The sequence below is a fragment of the Schistocerca serialis genome, chromosome 6, assembly GCF_023864345.2.
Source record: "Schistocerca serialis cubense isolate TAMUIC-IGC-003099 chromosome 6, iqSchSeri2.2, whole genome shotgun sequence".
Classification (NCBI taxonomy): domain Eukaryota; kingdom Metazoa; phylum Arthropoda; class Insecta; order Orthoptera; family Acrididae; genus Schistocerca; species Schistocerca serialis.
This window is the reverse complement of record NC_064643.1, coordinates 232434963-232458115: the sequence shown is the minus strand read 5'-3', so window position 1 is coordinate 232458115 and position 23153 is coordinate 232434963. Positions and strand designations below refer to the sequence as shown.

The following is a 23153-nucleotide window of genomic DNA, read 5'->3' as shown; positions in this document are numbered from 1 at the left end:
ACTTGACAAGTAAGGAATTTTAATTTTAAGATGGCTGAAAGCCCATGATTGAAAAACACAACTGCAATGATTTTTCAAGTCAGAAGGCCTAAAGCTTTATCCCAAAAAATATTTTGAATTAGGTTGAAGGCCCAACCAATCCAAGATATGACAAGTAATGAACTTTCAGTTTTAAAGTGGCTGAGGGCCCATTGTTTGAAACCCAACTATAAGCATACAAATTCAAACCATCAGCTATGAGCCATTAAAATACACAATCAAACACCAATAAAAAAGCAGTACAGCCAGTGGCGCGCAGAAGTTTCTGTTGGTCAGTCTGCACTTGAAATATAAATGTTTGCTTAGGGGAGACAGGTGGTCAACCAAACTATATCCAATCCGCCGGCATCGCAACGAAGAGACAGTCAACGGACCCACCAGAAAGAAGATTTGCCTTCCACTCGACCAGTATACCAACCAGGAACACCAAAGCCAAAACGTAAAAGGATATCCAAAATATAGTGAAACTACACGGGAGTGGTGGCCAACCTTCCTCCTACTCGAACACTCGCTGTTGCTCACGGGAATACCCCCAAAAGCCAACCATGAAAACCAATGGCACAATGTGAACAGACGGGCACTCAACTTTGATGTCCTGGCTTAGTGAGCCACGAACCCCGTTGCAATCATAACAGCTCCCAAACAGTCCGACACTGCGTAGAGACTACCAACGGGTCCGGCCCACTGCACTGTGTGGAGATTTCCTGACTGTTCCGCACCAACAGACCGACTGGAGGAACACCAGCTAGCCAGAAACTATAAGCACCAGATAAAAGATAGTGCCAGGTGCGAATATCGATACACACTGCTACTGTCACACGTGGAAAGAACAGGAATCAAGGCATAACCACAATAACCGCAGTGAACCCAACGCAGAGTAACAGACAAGGTTGAAACCAACATATAAGGTGGTGCCAGCACTTCTCAGCCTCACCACTTCAAACTTAACCTAGGGAGGTGTAATCCAAACCCTGAGCTACTTAAAATTAATTTGACTAAGGGGAACCCTATATTGTTAACTGAGCTGTTTTCCTTGACCAACAGATTTAGTGGGTCCATTATACACATGATAGTGCTAGGCCACAAAAAATGAGGAATAAATTTACTAAGATTCCCACCGCATACCTGCCTCCCCTGGAAACAGCGGACATAAAATTGGTCCCGCAGCCTGTCCTTGAAGAATTCCCGATTACGATTATAATGCTCCGCTTGCTTATTATAGGCTCTAAGTATATTATACCTGGCCCGGTTCAAGTTTTCCTTGATAACACGCGGATTAATATTGGCTGGAATAAGATCTTTAATTCCCCACAAGTTCGAAAGACAGTAATTAATTGGATAGGAAATGATCAAGGATGCAGGCGTAGCTCGTAAGGCTTCATGACTGGCGGTGTTAAAGGCAAAACAAAGCCAGGGAAGAATGGAGTCCCATTTATATGGGGTTTTCTGATGATAAATAATCAAAGAGGACTTAAGATTTCGGTTAACTCTCTCTGCAAAGGACCCCTGGGGATAATATGGGGTGGTAGTGACGCGCTTGATACAGTTCTGAAAACAGAAGGCCTTGAAATGGGCTGAAAGAAAGGGAGGGGCGTTATCTCTAACTAGGTGCTTGGGTGGTCCAAACACACTGAAGACACTAGTTAAATAATTAATAGTGGTGGCAACAGTAATGTTCTGGCTGGGAAGGAGCCAAGTAAATCTGAAGAACGCATCAATCACAGCTAGTACATATCGATGACCCATTCTAGTACGAGGTAAAGGCGCCAAATAATCAATGAAGCGCTTTTGCATTGGACGTGACTCCCGTTTCGAACTCAACCAACGTTGTTGAAGAGCATTTCTGGGCTACATTACACAAGCGGCATTAGGATATCACTCTCTCACATCCCGGTTCATGGAGGGCCAAGTTAAATGCTCCTCGAATTTTTGGAGATTCTTATAAGTCCCTAAATGCCCATCCACTAACGAGTCATGAAAATACCGAAAGACTGGACGCAACAAGGTTGCACATAAACAGATCTTAGACTGCTTAGCATTTCCCACCTTCCTACAAAGAATACCCCTCTAAATGACATACTCGTTCGACAGCTGTCTTGTCAACTTGCTTAATACCGGCCCAAACAGTGTCCTGATCCTGATGCTGAGCAACGTCTTTGAACAAAAGGGGAATTTCACAAAACACCATACAATTAAGGTTGTCGCCCTCTACCTGCTGCCTTCTCTCACTATATGTAGCTTCGGTGAACATCTGACTGAGGACATCCGCAAGGACATTTTCAGAGCACTTCACATATTTGACTTCAAACTGAAATGCCCAAATATGTACTGCCCACTTAGCAATACGGCCAGTTTTACGCAGCCTAGCCAACACCCAGCTCAAAGCTTGATTGTCGGTTTCCAAACCCGATGTTCAGTGTAGAAGCAGTACTTCTCTAAGGCAAATAAAACGACCAAGGCCTCCCACTCGTAGACAGGGTATTTAAGCTCAGCGTCAAAAATGGCTCTGAGCACTACGGGACTTACCATCTGTGGTCATCAGTCCCCTAGAAGTAAGAACTACTTAAACCTAACTAACCTAAAGACATCACATACATCCATGCCGGAGGCAGGATTCGAACCTGGGACCGTAGCGGTAGCGCAGTTCCAGACTGAAGTGCGTAGAATCGCTCGGCCACACCGGCCGGCACTCAGCGTCAGTTAACCGACGAGACGCTTAGGCTAATGGCTGTTTGTGCCTCTCAAACTCCTGGAGGAGAACAGCTGAAATACCGGCATTAGAACCGTCTGTTTCAAGAATAAACCTTTTATTAAAGTCGGGTACCCTAAGAACCGGCGGGTTGGCTATCGCTGTCTTAATGTGCTCAAAGACAGCCCCCTGGGCCGGTCCACATTCAAAACGCACGCCCTTTCGGCGTAACTGATCTAGGGGTGCCACCAACTTGGCTAAATTGGGAACAAAACGCCTAAAGTAATTTGCCATGCCTATAAATTTAGCATCCCCCGTTTATCAGTAGGGGGACGCAATGCCCACATGGCCTTAGTCCGCTCTTGGTCAACGCGAATACTTTGACTAGACACTATATGGCCTAACAAAGATATCTCCTGCTTAACCAGCGTGATTTTGCTAGGCTTACCAGTTAGACCGGCTCGCTGTAACCTCAACATGACTTGTTGGATATTTTCGAAATGATCCTCAAACAGACGACTGTAGATAACCAAGTCTTCCAAATAATTTTAGACACAGACTAACTTTAAGTCGCCAAGGATATTATCCAACAAATGAGTAAGCACCGCTGCTCCGGTTGCTAGCCCAAAGGGAACTCTGTTAAACTCGAACAAGTTCCTATCTGTACAAAACGCAGTAACATGTTTACATTCGTCACCCAAAGGAATCTGATAAAAGGCCTGATTCAAATCAAGGACCGTAAACCAGTTAGCACCAGCAAACCAAGTAAAAGAATTATACATATCCGGCAGAGGTACTGATTCAAGTACAACCTTGGCGTTCAAACGGTGGTAGTCAACCATAGGTCTGAAATCGCGCCCCTGACCTTTACGCACAAGAAATATTGGGGAACCGTAAGCAGAAGTAGAGGGCCTAATCACTCCTCGTTGGAGCATCTGAGATATCTTAGCATTGAGTATCTTCATCTTTGGGGGTGAGAGATGGTATGGAGATTGCCTAACAGGAATATCATCGAACAGACGGATATGAAACTCGATAACGCCAGTGACACCCAGGTTATCACTAAGGAGTTGGGGAAAACTGTGCAACAAATCGATCAAATGAGAAGCCTGGTGGGGCAAGAGATGGGCCAAATCGAATTCATTACCTGCGGCCTCAACGGCCAAGGCTCCGGCAGTTTGCCATAAACTAGGTTTAGAGCACTTGCAAAGGCCAAACCTCTCCCTAGGAGAAAACGTAAAGGAAAAGGTGTGTCCGGAATAATCCAAGATCAACGCAGTTTTATTGATGAAATCGCACCCCATAATTAGGTCAACAGGCAGTCGCTTAATCAAGGCGAGAGACATAGGCCAGGAAAAATCACTGACCGATATACTCCCCTGGACCCAACCCTGCAGAGGTAACACTTGGTCATTGGTCACCCCACAACCCTGCATCGGAGAGGGGACCGAACGAAGTTTCGTAAAATGCCCAAATTCCAAAAACCACTCAAAACTGGTCTAAGGAGCCCAGTCAGGACTTCTTGATACTACACCCAATTTATAAAACTGCACAGCGAATGTAGAAATTGCTAAGAAAAATGATCACACTGTACTGTAGATGTATTCGTCAGTAGACACAACTACCTCAACTGAAAAGAGAAAATATCACTGTTCTGGTAAAGTAGTGGGGGAAAATTTACGAAAAATCGAGGTCTTGGATCTCTCTATTTCACGAAATAAAGAAATGGGACTCAACGCCAACCCATGCAACACAGGACGAAATGAAGCCTTGGAATTACTGATTCAGCTCTCCAGTTGCCATGACTATGCAATAACTGTAAAACTGGTGGCGGGAGCGTTAGGTGGAGGGCATGGCTCATGTGTGTGGATTGTACTTGGCTAATGTGATTTTGAAAACAAATTTTGTAAAGTTTCAGTTATGAGTGTGAACTTTGAAAATAGATGGCACCCAAATAATGTCACAAGTTGATTAACATGATGAGGTGTCATCTTCATTTTTGCAGTGTTATCGACGGTGTAAGTGGAAAAAGCATTTTTAGTATTTAATTTCTGTTCCTTCACTTTCAGGAGTATTAATAACTTCAGTTCTTTATGGTTAGCTCTGTAAATAATCCATTGTCATTTCTCAGCATTTATTATATGAAACTGACGATTCTATATTCTTGCTTCTTCTTGTATATATTTCTATGTCCGCGCATCATCCGTAGTCTAAGATGTTAGCTGCTAACAGCATAGACTGTTGAGATATCATCCACGACAAAGTTCTTGCACTGACAGAAATAATAAATAGGAAAGCTACTGCGATGGGTAGTTTATTCGTGTAGAAATATATAATTAGTTACAATTTCTTTTGTATCAGTTGGTGGAAATATCGAACTGTTCTCACTGCAAAGTGCAGTTTAACAAGTAAGTAAGATAAGAAGGGCCAATATGCATGCCAAGTGCATATTTTACTGTTATTGAATAGTCCCGTGTTTATTTGTTAGGGTTATACAAGATATCTTTATCTACTTTGATAAATACCACATACAATTGTCTTCCGCGAAAGATCGTATTTTCGTTCACAATCAGAGATCTGATTGGAACCTTGGCCATCACTGTTTTGACCAAGCAGGTTTCGTGAAACTAATACATCATACAGAAGGTGTTTCAAAGTTACGGTTGCGTATTATGACAGCATGCATATTACTGATATGGTGCACGCTGATGATGAGAATGCTCCTTATCACTGATGCACAGCCGTATGCTGTATTGAATAAAGAAGAGTCAGTTAAGTTAAATATTAAGACCTCATATATCACACAGAAATTTTTGTGAAGAAGAGCATTTCGAATATTCTATTATATTTTAAAAAAGACTGACCAGCTGAGAAATGGACTCGAGCACTGAGGGTTCGATACGATCTTCATTATGTATACAGAGAGTTCATCCATTCTGGGAATAGAGAATCTTTACAGTTTTCTCTCGTTATCACCATTGATACAGGAAAGATATCACTACCAGGGTTTCCAAGATTTTCCAACAAAGTTTTAACTTCAGTAATATGTGTAGCAACCACAACCAACAGCGGGAACGCCTTGGGCTGCGGATCGGAGCCGCCAGGCGGGGAAGCCGCCGGTGGTGGAGCACGCACCACCGGGTAAACACAGGACGAGTCGGACGACAGTCCTACGACAACTGACAACAACCGACCACGACCAACTACGAGCGACACAACAAGGAACAGATAAACAACGGAGGCTTGGGGAAGCCACAACACCAAACACCAAACGTAAATCCACTCGGAACCAGAGCCACGCAAGTGGTAACAACAAATAACGACCAGAACGCAGTACCGCCGAGATAGAAACGAAATCCAAAGCGAGTACCATAGTAACTGGACTAGGGTTTTTTTTTTTCTTTATTGTGATTTTAACACCTTATACAAAGGCGGGCTGGCAGCAGCACAATACGCCGCTCTTCAGCCTTGAGTGTTACAACAAGTAGTACATAAAGGTGGCACAGAGTAGACAGTAATAACGGTGGGCAAAAAAAATGTAGACACTAAAAATCGAAAAAACATGGAGCCGTTCACGCTGGCCGAGAAACATCACTAACACTGGGCGACACGATGCACAGAACATGGATGATGGCGACGGCACGTGAACGGTGGGGGCGTGACGGCGAACAACACTACACACAAACGAAGGCACACACACGAAACACTGACGGCGATGATCTCCGGCGCGCGAATGTTCACTGAGCGTGTACGAGTCCGGGGACCTGCCAAGAGAGGAGGTGGAGGAGGAGGAATGGGAAGGGGAATGGGAGAGGGGGGAGCAGAGATGCCATGGGCAAAGGAGAGAGGGGGAGGGAGGAAGGGGGAGGGGAAGCCCGGTGGAGAGGGGAGGAGGGAGGGGGGAAAGGAAAGAGGAGGGAAGGGAAGGGAGGGAGGGAGGGAGGGTGCCTAAAGGAGAGGACACAGGAGGTGGGGGGAGGATCAAATTTGATAAGAGGGGTAGATGGAGGGGACAAGGACATCATCAGGGAGGGGGAGCTGGCGGAAGCCACCTTGGGAGAGGGTAAGGAGGGTGGAGAGATGGAGACCGGGTGGGATGTGGGAATACAGGCGCGGCAGCGGGTGGGGGTGGGAGAGGATCGGGGACACGAGCGAGTGAGGAGGATCAAGTTTACGGGAGGTGTACAGGATCCGTATCCTCTGGACTAGGGTTTTTTTTTTTACTTTATTGTTATTTTAAAACCTGTACAACAGGCAGGCTGTCAGCAGCACACTACGCTGCTCTTCAGCCATAGAAGACACAAGCAGCAAAAACAGGGAGAAGACACATAGGTCACAGAGCGGTGGGCAATAAAACAGGAGACACATAGAGACAATCATGGAGCCGTTCACACTCGTTGATAATCCACACTGCTAGCTGATGAGACGACGCACAACCACTGAAGATGATGATGGCACTGGTGAACGATGGAGGGGACGATGAACACTAAACACTAAACACACAAAACACTGATGGCGGCGACCTCCGGCGCGCGAATGTCCACGTAATGTGTGCGAGTCCGGGGACCTGCCAAGAGGGATAGAAGGGGGAGGTGGGGGAGAGGGGAGAAAAAGGAGGCCAATGGCTGAGGAGTCGGGGGCAGGAGGAGAGGAACAGGGGAGGGGAGGCCCGGGGGAGAAGGGGGGGAGAAAAGGAGGAGGGAGGGAGAAGGGAGAGGAGGGAGGGAGGGTGCCCGGAGGAATAAGTACAGGAGGAGGGCGGGAGGATCAAAGTTGGTAGGAGGGGTAGATGGAAGGGAGGAGGGCATCATCAGGGAGGGGGAGCTGGCGGAAGCCACCTTGGGAGAGGGTAAGGAGGGTGGAGAGATGGAGACCGGGTGGGACGTGCGAATACATACGCGGCAGCTGGCGGGGGTGGGAGAGGATCGGGGAGACGAGCGGGTGAGGAGGATCGAGTTTGCGGGAGGTGTACAGGATCCGTATCCTCTCAAGGAAAAGGAGGAGGTGGGGGAAGGGGATGAGATCGTAGAGGATCCGCGTGGGGGAGGGGAGACGGATGCGATAGGCGAGGCGGAGAGCATGGCGTTCAAGGATTTGGAGGGATTTATAAAAGGTAGGGGGAGCGGAGATCCATGCTGGATGGGCATAACAAAGGATGGGGCGGATGAGGGATTTATAGGTGTGGAGGATGGTGGAGGGGTCCAGACCCCACGTACGGCCGGAAAGGAGCTTGAGGAGACGGAGGCGGGAACGTGCCTTGGCTTGGATTGTCTGGAGATGGGGAGTCCAGGAGAGGCGACGGTCGAGGGTGACGCCAAGGTACTTAAGGGTGGGGGTGAGGGCGATGGGACGGCCATAGACGGTGAGATAGAAATCAAGGAGGCGGAAGGAAGGGGTGGTTTTGCCTACAATGATCGCCTGGGTTTTGGAAGGATTGACCTTGAGCAACCACTGGTTGCACCAAGCGGTGAACCGGTCGAGATGGGATTGGAGAAGGCGTTGGGAGCGCTGTAGGGTGGGGGCAAGGGCAAGGAAGGCGGTGTCATTGGCAAACTGGAGAAGGTGGTCGGGGGGTGACGGCGGCGGCATGTCCGCCGTGTACAACAGGTACAGAAGGGGGGAGAGGACGGAGCCTTGGGGCACACCGGCGGAGGGGAAAAAGGTGTAGGAATCGGTGTTATGGATGGTGACATAGGAAGGACGGCGGGAGAGAAAGGAGCCGATCAGACGGACGTAGTTGATGGGAAGGGCGAAGGTTTGGAGCTTGAAGAGGAGACCGGAATGCCATACGCGGTCATATGCACGTTCGAGGTCCAGGGAGAGGAAGATTGCGGAGCGACGGGAATTAAGCTGTTCGGAAAGGAGATAAGTGAGGTGAAGGAGAAGGTCGTCGGAAGAGAAGGACGGCCGAAAGCCACACTGGGTGACGGGAAGGAGGCGGTGCTGGCGGAGATGCTGGTGGATGCGGCGGGTGAGGATAGATTCCAGGACCTTGCTGAAGACCGAGGTAAGGCTGATGGGACGGTAGGAGGAGACGGCGGACGGCAGTTTGCCGGGTTTAAGGAACATGAGGATACGGGAGGTTTTCCACAGGTCGGGGTAGTAACCGGTGGACAGGACTACATTGTAGAGCCTGGCCAGGGTGGAGAGGAAAGAGACAGGAGCTTCACGAAGGTGACGGTAGGTGGCACGATCGTGACCAGGAGCGGTGTTGCGTTTGGTGCGGAGTGTATCAATGAGATCCTGTGTAGTGAGAGCGGTATTGAGTTCCGTGTGTGTAATGTTGTCCAAGTACTGGAAACCAGGAGCGAGGGGAGGGACAGAGGAGTCAGTTCGATCACGGATATCCAGGAAGAGGGAGTAATCGAACCGGGGATCGTCGGGGATGGAGAAAACATCAGAGAGGTAGGAGGCAAAGTGATTGGCCTTACTAAGGGTGTCAGGGAAGGGGTGATCATCGTGGAGAAGAGGATAGTACGGGGAGGGTTTAGTTCCGGTAAGGCGATGGAAGGCTGACCAGAACTTGGACGAGTTGATTGGTAGGGTTGCATTTAAACGGGTGCATGTCTGTCGCCAGTCCCGGCGTTTCTTAGCCGCGAGCAAATTACGAACGTGTCGCTGGAGTTGCCGGTGGCGTCGTAGTGTGTCTGGGTCACGCGTGTGGAGGAAGACACGGTAGAGACGACGGGATTCACGGAGGAGGAGAACGGCCTGTGGGGGTAAGGTAGGACGGTGGGGGTGGATGGCGACAGTAGGAACGTGGGCCTCCACGGCCTCAGACAAGGTCTGCTGGAGAAAGGAGGCGGCATGGGTGACATCGTCAGGGTGGTGGTAGGTGAGAGGGTGGCTATGGACCTGGGTGGAAAGGGTATCCCGGTAGGCATTCCAGTCGGCTCGGGAATAGTCGTGGACATACTTAGGGGGAGGAGCAGTACGAGGGTCGGGGCGAGGGCGACGACCGTCTGAAATGGTGAGGAGGACAGGGAGATGGTCGCTACCAATAGGCTCCAGGACATCCACTGTTATGCGGCCAAGGAGGTTGGGGGAGGATAGGACAACATCAGGAGTGGAGTTGGATTCGGGACGGGTGTGCTGGGGGATGGGAATGAGGTCGCCTTGAAGGGAGGAGAGGAACCGATGCCACCGCCGTAACTGGGCGGCGGCGATCACGTAGGAGGAGAAGGTACGGTCAATGTGGGAGAGGAAGTTGAAGGGAAGAGGAGCGTTGGGGCGAACATAGATGGTGGCGCAGGTAATGGTAAGGCCGGGGAAGAAGACACTAAGGATCAGGTGTTCGGTGTTCGGTGGGGTCGGGAAGGAGAGGTTGGAGCCGAACGGGGATCTGGCGGTGGTGCCCAATGGCAACTCCGCCACGCGCAATCGGGAGGGGATTATCGGAGCGGTGGAGGAGGTAGGGCGAAGTGTGGACTGTGTGGTGGGGTTGCAGGAAGGTTTCATTGAGGAGGAAGGCATCCACGCGGTGGGTGGTAAGGGTGTGCAGGAACAGGTTTTTGTTGGCGGGAAGGGAGCGTATGTTGTTGAAAAGGATACGTTGCTGTCGCGCCATGACTGGGATTTAAACGAGGGTGTCAAGACGGGAGAAGGTGAAATGGGCCTGGTTGTTGGAGTAGGTGGCGTACATCTTGAGTTGGAAGATGGAACGGGCAGCAAGGGAGATCTGCTGGAGGGTGTGAGGGCGCTGAAAGGGATGAACATTCTGGAGGACGATGGTGAGGAACCTGATGATGTCCTCAGCGGTGGGTGGGGGACGAAGGGAATTGCCAGGAGGGGTGGGGGCGTCCAGAGGACGGACAGGTACGGTGAGTTCAGGAGTGGTTGGAGGGGGTCGGGCTTTACACTTTTGGGAGTAGGTGGGATGAGGGAGATTGCAGGTATTACAGGAGGGAGGGGATTGGAGGTTAGGGCACTGCCGGAGGAAGTGCGCCTGCCGACAATGCGGGCAGGTGGGGGCCTCGCGGCACTCAGCTGTGGGGTGCGCATTATAGCGCAGACACCGCTGGCAGCGCAGGGATTGAGGAGGGGAACGGGAAGGGTCGACCTTGTACCGCTGGTGGAAGAGGAGGGCACCCTCCTTCAGGAGACGGTCAATGGAGGGGGCGTCCTCAGAGAAAACCCGCATAAGGCGGGTGGGGCCGGCCGAGTTGAAAATGCGGCGGACCGCCCGCACCTCCAGCGTGGGATCGGCCTGGAGCTCCGCCAACACCTCCTCCTCCGTGATCGACGGACTGAGCCGCGTGATCACGGCGGTGAGGGTCGGCGGGCGACGCAGGGGTTGGGGTTGGCGGGTAGGAGATGGAGAAGGAGCAGGGGTAAGGGAGGCGTTGGGACCAAAACGGGTGATGGGGAGACGGGAGAGGATGTCAGTATGGAGGGTTTGGCTGGGGGAGGAGATGAGAACAGAATCTCGGCGAGGAGTGAGGAGGGAGATGGGGGCACCAGGACAATGCTGGCGAAGGAAGAGGGTGAGGTTCCGGGCTTCAAGGAGAGAGGGATCAGGACGGGAGAGGAGGTAGCGGTAGGAGGAAGGGGGAGAGGAGGAGGATGAGGGGGCAGGGATAGGCGGGGAGACTTCCATGGCATCAGGGGTGGGGGAAGGAGGACGAGGCGCAGCCTTTTTGGAAGCAGAGGAAGCAGGAGTGCCACCGGGGCGCTTGACGGCGGTGGAGGAGGTGTGGGGGTTGGGAACAACGGGAATGTGGCGGGGAGGGGCAGGTCCCGGGGCCGGAGTCGGCGCCGGAGATGGTGACGGTGACGGTGAAGGCGACAGCGACGATGACGATGACGGTGGCAGTGGCGGCGGTGATGGCGAAGGTGACGGGGAGAGCTGGGCGTGGGCAGTGGCCCGACGGGCCACCACCCGAGCCGGAGCTGCAGTGACAGGCTGGGGGAGTGGGGGGAAGGGATCAGAACGAGAGGAGCGGGAGGAAGAAGCGGGAGAGGGGGCGACAAAGATAGAGGGTGAAGGGAGAGTGAGGAGAGGTGGAATGGAAGGAGGGGGGTGGGACTGGGCACACCAAGTTATAGTGGTGGAGGCGGCGGAAGGGGAGGTATAGACAATGGCGGTGGTGGTAGTAGTGACAGTGGTGGTGGGGGCGGACATGACGGGAGAGACAAACAAGAACGAACAGAACGAAGAGGAGAGGACAGAAACTGGGGACAGACAAAGACGAAGACGGATGAAGACGAAGACGGCCGTAGACCAGGGTCAGTAGACCAGGGTCAGGACGGCGGCGCTGGTGGCGATCAGGCGGGCACCGGCGGCGGCGGCGGCGGCGGCGGCGGCGGCGGCGGCGAGCCCCGGCAGGCGGCGGCGTCGGCGGCGATCAGCAGGCGGCGGCGGCGGCGGCGGCGGCGGCGGCGGCGAGCACCGGCAGGCGGCGACCAGGCGGGGGCGGCGAGCCCCGGCAGGCGGCGACGGCGGCGGCGGCTGCGAGGACCGGAAGGCGGCGACCAAGCGGCGGCGGCGAGCACCGGCAGGCAGTATGGACGGCAAGCAGACGACACGGCAGGGATCTTCCACGTCGAAGGCGCACCCTGAGAGTAGCCCAGGCAGTGAAACTCTTCGATGAAGAAGAGAGGGAATCCAACCCTCGAATGTGTGGACTAGGGCAGAGCAGGTCCTTATATACGAAACCGGAGGGAGCTGCTATTGGCCGCTGTCGGCACGTGGCTTAGCGGCGGCGCCCTCGCTGCGCGAGAGCCGCTGCGCGGAATAGCCGCCGCGGAGGCGGAGCCCTCTATGGGCTGACCACGTCCATTAGTTCTGGCGCGTGTTCGACTTCCGCGGCGGAAGGTACTAGAATATGTGATATACAATCCTGTAGGAAGCAGGCGACCATTATTACACCGTTCCGCAGCACAGTATTCAGGCTGCCTGTATCGCAGTGATAAAAGTCAATCATACATGCAGAAGTACTGATTCATGTCTTATAGTTATAAATAAAAAGTTTTAGGGTTTTTCGCCTCACTTGTACTTTGAAACATTGCTTCTGGCAAAATTTCATGATTCTACGCCAACGGGAACTACCGTGTACGTTTTGATGAGTGAGTTTGTGAGTACCAAATTATGTCACGTAAATGGCCCTAGCTTTTAGTTGTATTGACTTATAAGGTTACATTTATTACGCCGCCAAGGGTCTATAGACTTCAGTATCTGACGTATATTTCAACTTATTACATTACCCTTTACTGATAAAATGGGGTCTGAACAGAATGACGAACAAAGTCAGATAAGAAATGACTAACACTTTTTTTCTCTCGACTGATATAACTACAAATTTATATTTTTCGTATTTTTTCTTTTGTTGTACTGCAAAGCCTTGTTTCTTGACAAATTTCGTGATTCAGCTTTGGCATTTACCTATATCATTTGATGAGTGTTTTGTGTGGGTCAAGAAATTGTTTTGTTAACAGACTCACTGTGTCACCCTGAGTCCTCTACGCACATTATCAGAACTAACGAAGTGCTTGGTACGCTGAAGGCGGCCAGTCCTCTCCCCATCGGTGGCAACATACAGGTTGTGGGTCTCCCTGCCGACGGCTACGACCCACCCGGCGGGCTCGCAGTCACCATCACCGGCTGGGGTGCCACAGCCACCTCGAACCAGTCGCCACCGTTCAATCTGATGAAGGTGGACATCACCGTCATCGACCGCGCCAGCTTAGTAGCCAGGTTTGGCGCCACAGACCGCATGATCTGCGCCGGCGAGGCCGGCAAGAGCACCTGCTACGGAGACTCCGGCGGTCCGCTCGTCAGTGGCGGCACTCAGGTCGGCATCGTCTCATGGGGAAGGGAGTACTGCGAGACCGATGGCGGCGTCCATACTAACGTCGGCCACCTCCGTTCCTGGATCACGGCTGCCGCTGGCGTCTGATCAAGTTCTCTCATTCCATCTGCATTAATGTAAAACCAGTTGTAGTCTCAGCAATTTTCTAACACACTCAGAGCTTCTTAAATCTCAGTCTTCTGCTAAGTTTAGCGTGATCATGTATGTCATACGTTATTATCATCAAATAAAGGATATTTTCTCTTGATTGGCATACATTTTATTTTCGCACATTGTTTTCTGGGAGTCTGTGGCAGGCGAATTGCTGTGGTAAAACGTGATTCGTCAATATTATTTTACTGTAACAACTTGCAAGATATGTGAAAAGGGGTATATAACTTTCCGACATCGGATTCCGAGGAAACAACTGGACATACATCGCCTTACAACTGTTTTCGTTATATTACTAGAGTTTGAAAAGCGCTTAACATACACTACTGGCCATTAAAATTCCTATACCAAGAATAAATGCAGATGATAAACGGGTATTCATTGGACAAATATATTTTACTACAGCTTACATGTGATTACATTTTCACGCAATTTACGTGCATAGATCCTGAGAAATCAGTACGCAGAACAACCACCTCTGGCCCTAATAACGGCCTTGATACGCCTGGGCATTGAGTCAAACAGAGCTTGGATAGCGTGTGTAGGTACAGCTGCCCATGCAGCTTCAACACGATACCACAGTTCATCAAGAGTAGTGACTGGCGTATTGTGACGAGCGAGTTGCTCGGTCACCATTGACCAGACGTTTTCAATTGGTGAGAGATCTGGAGAATGTGCTGGCCAGGGCAGCAGTCGAACATTTTCTGTATCCAGAAAGGCCCGTACAGTACCCGCAACATGCGGTCGTGCATTATCCTGCTGAAATGTAGGGTTTCGAAGGGATCGAATGAAGGATAGCGCCACGGGTCGTAACACATCTGAAATGTAACGTCCACAGTTCAAAGGGCCGTCAGTGCGAACAAGAGGTGACCGAGACACGTAACCAATGGCACCCCATATCATCATGCCGGGTGATACGCCAGTATGGCGATGACGAATACCAGCTTCCAATGTGGGTTTACCACGATGTCGCCAAACACGAATTCGACCATCATGATGCGGTAAACAGAACCTGGATTTATCCGAAATAATGACGTTTTGCCATTCGTGCTCCCAGGTTCGTCATTGAGAACACCATCGCAGGCGCTTCTGTCTGTGATGCAGAGTCAAGGGTAACCGCAGGGATGGTCTCCGAACTGATAGTCCATGCTACTGCAAACGTCTTCGAACTGTTCGTGCAGATGCTTGTTGTCTCGCAAATTTCCCCATCTGTTGACTCAAGGATCGAGACGTGGCTGCACTATCCGTCACAGCGATGCTGATAAGATTCCTGTCATCTCGACTGCTAGTGATACGAGGCCGTTGGGTTCTAGCAAAGCGTTCCGTATTACCCTCCTGAACCCATCGATTCCATATTCTGCTAACAGTCATTGGATCTCGACCTACGCGAGCAGCAATGTCGCGATACGGTAAACCGTAATCGCGATAGGCTACAATCCGACCTTTCTCAAAGTGGGAAACGTGATGGTGCGCATTTCTCCTCCTTACACGAGGCATCACAACAACGTTTCACCAGGCAATGCCGGTCAACTGCTGTTTGTGTATGAGGAATCGGTTGGAAACTTTCCTAATGTCAGCACGTTGTAGGTGTCGCCACGGTGCCAACCTTGTGTGGCTGCTCTGAAAAGCTAATCATTTGCATATCACAGCATCTTCTTTCTGTCGGTTAATTTTCCCGTCCCTAGCGCTTCATCTTCGTGGTGCAGCAATTTTAATGGCAAGTAGTGTATATCGTTAATTTCGCAGATGCTATGCATGTCTTCTGTTAGAGCACGTAGATAACTACGTGATGGACACCTGTAAAGACGTCTTCGATGGATGTGTAAGGACGTTGCTCACCCAATGTGAGCTTTATTCAGCTATGGAATCAGTTTTACCACAGTGAAGACACCGTAACTCGTATGATGCCCTACTAACTGTCCTTCCACCATAAAATCACTCAATATAACTCGTTGTGTCTAAGCTCCAACAGGAGTTTCATGATAGTGTTTCCAACTTAGTCATTACAAATATGCGATTATTCTTTATAATATGCATTTATTTTCTTCTCTTGTAACACAATGATGGGTAAGAAAGTTACACATAGATTACAGCTCTGTTTAGCTGGTCACTCGAAAACTGTTCTATCAGTGGGCTTCATCTGCTTACAGCACGTTCTCTTCTGTTTGTCCATTACCTGTTGTATGTATTCAATTCTGACAATTGCTTTCGTATTTGAGATACGAATAGTATTTTGAGACCTAAACTATCTCCTTATTGTATAAACGTTCACATATTATATGAATTTCACCCGTCTACGTTCTTGTCATTCCCATTTAATTTATTGATTTACAGTTCGCTTCGGAGTTCAGAGTGTCATGAATGACAGCTACATTAATTGAATATAAGATTCGTTTTTAAGCTATATTATTAACAACTAGATGCAGTTCTTACGAAATTTGTCTTAATACTGTACGCTCACTCTCACTTACCCGTTATCCAGCCAGTAAACCATTTATTAGCACTTACATAAAATCTGAACAGTACTGCAGAGATATGGGTCGATCCCAGGAAACGACAGTGCACAGAGGGTCTAGTAATAAGTGTTCATAACTTACAGCAGTTATTCGAAAACTTGTAATGCTAATAAGTTCTACTGGTGTAATAACCGAGACGCAAGCACTCTTAACACATTTTGCCGTAACTCCGGATTCGTATATTATAAGCTCAGTACTTTGTCATCAAATAGCTGTCACGGTCAAACGTCTCATTCTTTCTACATGTACTTCTCAGCTTTTACTTTGCTACACAGAGAACATGAGTTCACATTCTCCTAATATCCCATGGAGTGTGTAACATTTTGAAAGAAACTGATGGCGTGCATTCCAACTCACCGAAATTCTTTGGGGATTGTGGAATGAGAAACGATCAAGCGACACATTCTATAAATCCATGTTTTTCAATCTTGGCAACGATAAGTAAATTCAAAATGATCATGTAGTTTGATTGTCATATGGAAATGGATTACTTGTATTCACTGTAACTGAAAGTATGCCTGCTCATGCAGTGACTGGTGTAATTCCCTTAGACAAATATAGGTACGTAGTTTTTAATATAGGAGGAGTTGACGTAATGTGACTTTTCTGTAGCATACAGTCCATACAGTATGTAACAGCGATAAGTTCACATATCTTTATATGTGGCACCTTAATATTTACATACATAACCGTGTAGGTTGTTGTTTCTCTCTGTGGAACATTCTTCCCATAGACATGTCAGAAGTTTTATGACCTAATGTTTTCTGCATGGCCATAGCAGCACCACTAACTGAGCTACGCCTGTCAGTGTAGGCTACTCATTCTGCATCCTTGCATTCTTCCCACAGGCATGTCACAAATTTTATGGCCTGAAGTTTTCTGCATGGACATAGGAGCACCACTAAGTGAACTATGTCTGTCAGTATAGGCTAACCATTTTGGGTCCTCGCATCCATACTTCACCATTTGACCTGTTTCCGAGGGGAAAATAAGCATTAATTGGTTCCTTTTGCAACATGGACTTGGAGTTGTTATCTAACCTAAGAAGATACCATTTGTAAGAGACATTATTATCAGTGTGTAAATAATATGAATACTGATGTAATGTTCTCAGAACCGAATAGACATTTCTGCACCTTCACCAGTTACTCCACGTATTAATAACGAGAAATAAATTATCAAGCTATTAGGAAACTGATATGTTGAGCACTGCAACCAGGAGAGTAATACAAGAACTTTTTTCCATTTTGAACAGTTGTGAAAGGACAAATATTACAAAAGCATTAATTTAGTGTCATTTTCTTGCTTTTTACGTTACAGAAACCAGACAGTTATCTGCTATTTGGTGTTTTCAACTCTTCATAATGTCTTCTTATCGCTATCTAGAAGAGATTTTACTATCAAGATTGTTGACAAAAAGTCTCCTGGATGATATTATTGTACTGACATTTCAGATAACAGTGGATGGTGGCACCCTCAACGAAAGCGAAAGCACCTTTCAAGGCTGACACGCACATACTCTATGTGTTTAACTGTAAATTATGGTGAACATCAACCATGTTAATGACCATGACAACTGCAGATCCTCGGAGGATAGCAAAAATTATGCTTCATGTCAGCATACAGTACTGTGGGAAGAACATAAGTTTATAATTTTTGAAGACTTTTGTATGTGCAGAATGCGAAATGTAGTAGAGTGGGTCTCCACGTCTGGCAGCAGTTACTGCTGTAACCCGGCCTGGGACGGAGACGTTATGTACTTCGATGACAGATGTGGTTAAATCACTCCATGCTGCATTAATTCTGTGCCGGAGCTCATTGTCGTAATGGCTAGCCAGCTGTGGTGTGCCAGACTTTCAGCACCTAGTGACCAGATGGTTGCTGTGGGTGATACATGGAGGGAACGTGCTGGCCATGGCAACAGTCGAACACTCCATATACACGGCAGGTCAGGTCATCAACAACAAGGCTGAAAGGGCGCTGCCGATTTCCTTTCCCATGCTAGGCTAAATCCGAGCTTGCATTCCATTTCTTAAAGACATCAAACGCTGATCTTCCTTCTTCTACAGCTTGAGCAACTAAACAAGTTGAGTTGTCTTAGGTAACGACATCGTTACCTCGAAGATCAGGAAAGAACTGCTGCCCTCAGCAGGTATCTTGTTTAAATCCTACTGTCTAAACAACCGCCTATGTAACCAGAGGTGATCGTGTTGAGTACCCAACAGAAACACGTAAATGACTACGGCGAATGAAGTCTGACAGTGTTAACTTCCCCCTGAGTTTACGCAACTTGCTCATAGTGATGCTGTATGTAACACTATGACGCATCAAAACGTAGACATAATTCCTCTTCCGTGTTCAGCGTTGTCATTGGGAGCACCAGTTGATGCGCGCCTCTTTCTGCTGCCGAGTCAATGCAAACTGAATCAGTGATCGCCGGGTTGGCAGGCTATGACGCTCCTGGAGACAGAGTCATTTTGGATGACGAACAATGGGTAATATAACAATAAAGATAATGATAATAATACACAGAAGAGCCAAAGAAACTCGTACACCAGCCAAATATCGTGTAGGGCCCTCGTGAGCATGCAAATATACCACAACACGACATGGCATGGTCTTGAATAATGTTTGAATTAGTGCTGCAGGTATCTGACACCATGAATTCTGTAAGGCTGTCCATGAATCTGTAAGAGTACTAGGGGGTGGAGATCTCTTCCTATCGAAGTCTCTTTATCTCCGTATGACTTTTGCACCCTACATACATTCGAATTTGCTTACTGTATACATTCCTTGGACTCCCTCTGCACCGAGTGATGTGGCGCAATTTTTAGCACACCGGAACTGCACTCTGGAGGACGACGGTTGAAACTCACGTTCGACTATCCACATTTAAGTTTTCCGACATTTCAATAAACTGTTCCATTAAAATGCTGGGATGGTTCCTTGGAAAGCGCACGGCCGATCTCTTTTCCCGTCCCTCGCACAAACCGACCTTATGCTCCCTCTCAAATGACCTATGTTTCGACTGTACTTTAAGCCCAAGATTCCTTCCTTTTCCGTCTACAATTGTTACTACACCATTTCACACAATTACCCCCCCCCCCCCCCCCCGTGATGACTTAGATGACTGCCATCAACCGATCTCATCTTTTAGTCAAGGTGTGTCCTTAATTTCTTTCTTCCTCTTTTGGATTCAGATCTCTGCATTGGTTACGTAATCCACCCACCTGCTCTTCAGCATTCTGCTACAGCAAATAGAAAAAGTTTGAATTATCTTCTTGTCTGAATTACTTATCGTACACTTTTGACTTCCACACAAAGCTATACACTGGCCCAGTGGTTTCACCAAAGTCGTCCTAACACGTAAATACAGATTCTACGTCAACAAATTCCTCTTTTTCGGGAATGCTTTCCATCCTACAGCCTGTCTGCATTTTATATCCTTTCTGCTTTGGTCATCAGCTATTTTGCTGCCCAATTAAAAAACTCACCTACCTACAACGTTTAATGTCTCTTTTCCTTATCTAATTTTCTCGGCATCGACCGATTTAATTCGGGAACATTCCAGTATTCTTGTTTTGCGTTTGATGATGCTCATCTTATAACCTCTGTTCAACATACTATCCGTTCAGTTGCCAGCCGGAGTGGCCATGCGGTTCTAGGCGCTAGAGTCTGGAACCGTGCGGCCACTGCGGTCGCAGGTTCGCATCCTGCCTCGGGCATGGATGTGTGTGATGTCCTTAGGTTAGTTAGGTTTAATTAGTTCTAGGCGACTGATGACCTCAGAAGCTAAGTCGCATAGTGCTCAGACCCATTTGAGCCATATCCATTCAGTTCATTCACCGATCCAAGTTCCTTGTTATCCCTGACGGAATTACGTCATCAGTTAACCCCAAAGCCTTACCTTTCCTCTTTTCTTTTTCCTCTCAGTGAATCTGAACTCCTTCCCCAACTTTTTCTCTAGTTACCTTTACTGCTTGCTCAGTGCACACATGGAATAACGCCAGCGGTAGGCTACAGCCCTGTCTAACTCACTTCTCAAGTACTACTTCTCTTACAAGTCCTTCGCCTCTTACAACTGCAGTCCGGTTTCTGTAGGATCTGTATAAAAACCTTACTCTCCCTGAATTTTATACCTGCGACCTTCAGAATATCAAAGAGTGTATTCCATTCACCATTGTTGGAAGTTTTCTCTGTGTCTACAAATCCTAGAAAAGTATGTTTGCCTTCCTTTAATCTGTCTAACATAAGTTGCATATCAGTATCGCCTAGCGTTTTCCTACCTTATTCCAAAATCAAAACTGATGTCCTCTGTGCTCGAGATGTGCTAGCTTTTTCCTTTCCTCTGGAAATAATGTACGTCAGCGATTTGCAAGCATTACTTTTCAAAATGATAGCTCCGTAACGTTTACATGCGTTAACACGTGCCTTTTTTTAAAAAAAATAGGTAATTACTGGTTTCTTCATTAAGTGTGAGACTATTTCCGATGTATCATACATCCTGCACACCAGGTGGAGCTTTCCTGTCATGACTGGCTGGATATTAATAATTCAGAGGGAGTGCCGTCTACTCCATTGGCCTTGTTTGACTCATATGTTTAAGACTTTCAAATACCTCTCGCAGTACCATATCTTCCATCTCAACTGCTTTTACTTCCTCTTCCCTTTCCATGATATATTCTTTAATTTAATTTCCCTTTTAAGCCACTCTGTACAGGGTACTTCAAAGACTTTGTATTGATCTCCCAAGGACGATAGTTAACGCCTTAGGAACAAGTTTTGTTAAAGACAAAACGTCTGCTGAAGATTCCCATCGACGCTTGGCGTCTTTTTAACATCTGGTGATGCCCCTGAGGACTGACATGGCAGAGGTACACAACCAAGTTACCGGTTCGCTTTCAAACTATCTTTCTAAACGTAGAGACTATCAATTAGCTGAGGCAGATAGAATGCAGAGGTGGCACACCTAGTAAGAAGACTTGGTTCGGTGAACTCTCGTCGTCCGAGGGTCTGCGAATTCAACATAGAAATCTCGTTCATTCTTACGAGTTCTCCTTGTACGTTCTCCCCTCTACTGCTTCAATCTGTAAGTCTTCTTCTTGCAATTAACCACCTGCTCTTTAAAACTGATTTGTAACCCCTGCTGTAAAATTAGTAAGTTTTCCGACTATTAAAAGGAATTCTCTTGGATTACGTGGAGCATTTCCGCTGATTGAAACTCAGATGTTAACCTCTTAATTAATCAGAGGTTTCATTGAGAAGAAATTGTGCCAGTATTCCAGAGAGACTTGCTTTAAATGGGTGAAAGAACAGACACCACGCATTCATATAATGATTCACCTCGATTTGCAATGAATCCACTATCTTCAGTCGGGATGCACAAATACGTCTTACCTCCTGCGGGAATCTTAAAGTAGCGAGCAGGGAGGGTATGTACAGGGACTGCAGATAGGTGGCGCTAGGTGGGAATGTAAGTGCCCCAGAGGCGCGCCAACAGAATCCGCGCAATTTAGATAAACACTGAGTCAGGGTAACGCAATATTTAACGCAACTGGCTAGTAAGCAGGAGACCCCGGGCTCGAATCTCGAATTTTCGCTCGTCGTCCTTTATTCCCCGTAAAGTCCCCATGCACTTGACATTAATAGTCCGCGTCCATTCCTTTCTCACCCACCACTTTCTATTTACGTAATTAATGTATGTTTCAGCTACGGATTGCGAAATAAATTACACCACACATTCACATAGTCTATAACTTCTTTCCATACAAACTTCGTTTACCTCAACAACTACATTTCAATACATCATGTACTTCCATTACTTAACGAACGAAACGATGACACGTCTCTTCCAAAGCTACGTTCCTCCTATATTACTTACTCTACCACCTCCAACACATTATCAAGAAAATAACTACTTACAAGAATGCGCCGCTCCTATGGTCCAGCCGGGCCACTACTGTGAAATCTCATATTATATTCTCATTCCTCATTCCTGCACAGTATCACATGTACTCTAATACTACCATCGCAATTCTATGACATTTCTCACACTATTTTATGATATTACCATAGCCTTTAATTATCAAACATCGACATTGCCAATCATAGCACGTAACTTAAACGTAGTTACCACAACCGTAGCTCATCTCAAACGTACCTACTGCTGACCTGTCTGATCAAACATGTGTTCTTAAAGATATTCCTTTGAGCTCAACCAATCTGAGCCTTAATTTGAAACCCTCCCACCAATTGAGAAGAAATTGTGCCAGTATTCCAGAGAGACTTGCTTTAAATGGGTGAAAGAACAGACACCACGCATTCATATAATGATTCACCTCGATTTGCAATGAATCCACTATCTTCAGTCGGGATGCACAAATACGTCTTACCTCCTGCGGGAATCTTAAAGTAGCGAGCAGGGAGGATATGTACTGGGAGTGCAGATAGGTGGCGCTAGGTGGGAATGTAAGTGCCCCAGAGGCGCGCCAACAGAATCCGCGCAATTTAGATAAACACTGAGTCAGGGTAACGCAATATTTAACGCAACTGGCTAATAAGCAGGAGACCCCGGGCTCGAATCTCGAATTTTCGCTCGTCGTCCTTTATTCCCCGTAAAGTCCCCATGCACTTGACATTAATAGTCCGCGTCCATTCCTTTCTCACCCACCACTTTCTATTTACGTAATTAATGTATGTTTCAGCTACGGATTGCGAAATAAATTACACCACACTCACATAGTCTATAACTTCTTTCCATACAAACTTCGTTTACCTCAACAACTACATTTCAATACATCATGTACTTCCATTACTTAATGAACGAAACGATGACACGTCTCTTCCAAAGCTACGTTCCTCCTATATTACTTACTCTACCACCTCCAACACATTATCAAGAAAATAACTACTTACAAGAATGCGCCGCTCCTATGGTCCAGCCGGGCCACT

At 47.8% G+C, this 23153-nt stretch overlaps 1 protein-coding gene across 1 annotated transcript in view; it reads left to right on the top strand.

The window, feature by feature from the left end:
• LOC126484796 (uncharacterized) overlaps window positions 1-13623 on the top strand; it is a 54390-nt gene extending 40767 nt beyond the window's left edge. The window contains exon 2 of the mRNA XM_050108392.1: window positions 13163-13623. Within this exon, the coding sequence (XP_049964349.1) occupies window positions 13163-13623 (461 nt within the window). The remainder of the gene's footprint in view (window positions 1-13162) is intronic.
• Window positions 13624-23153: the final 9530 nt, after the last annotated feature.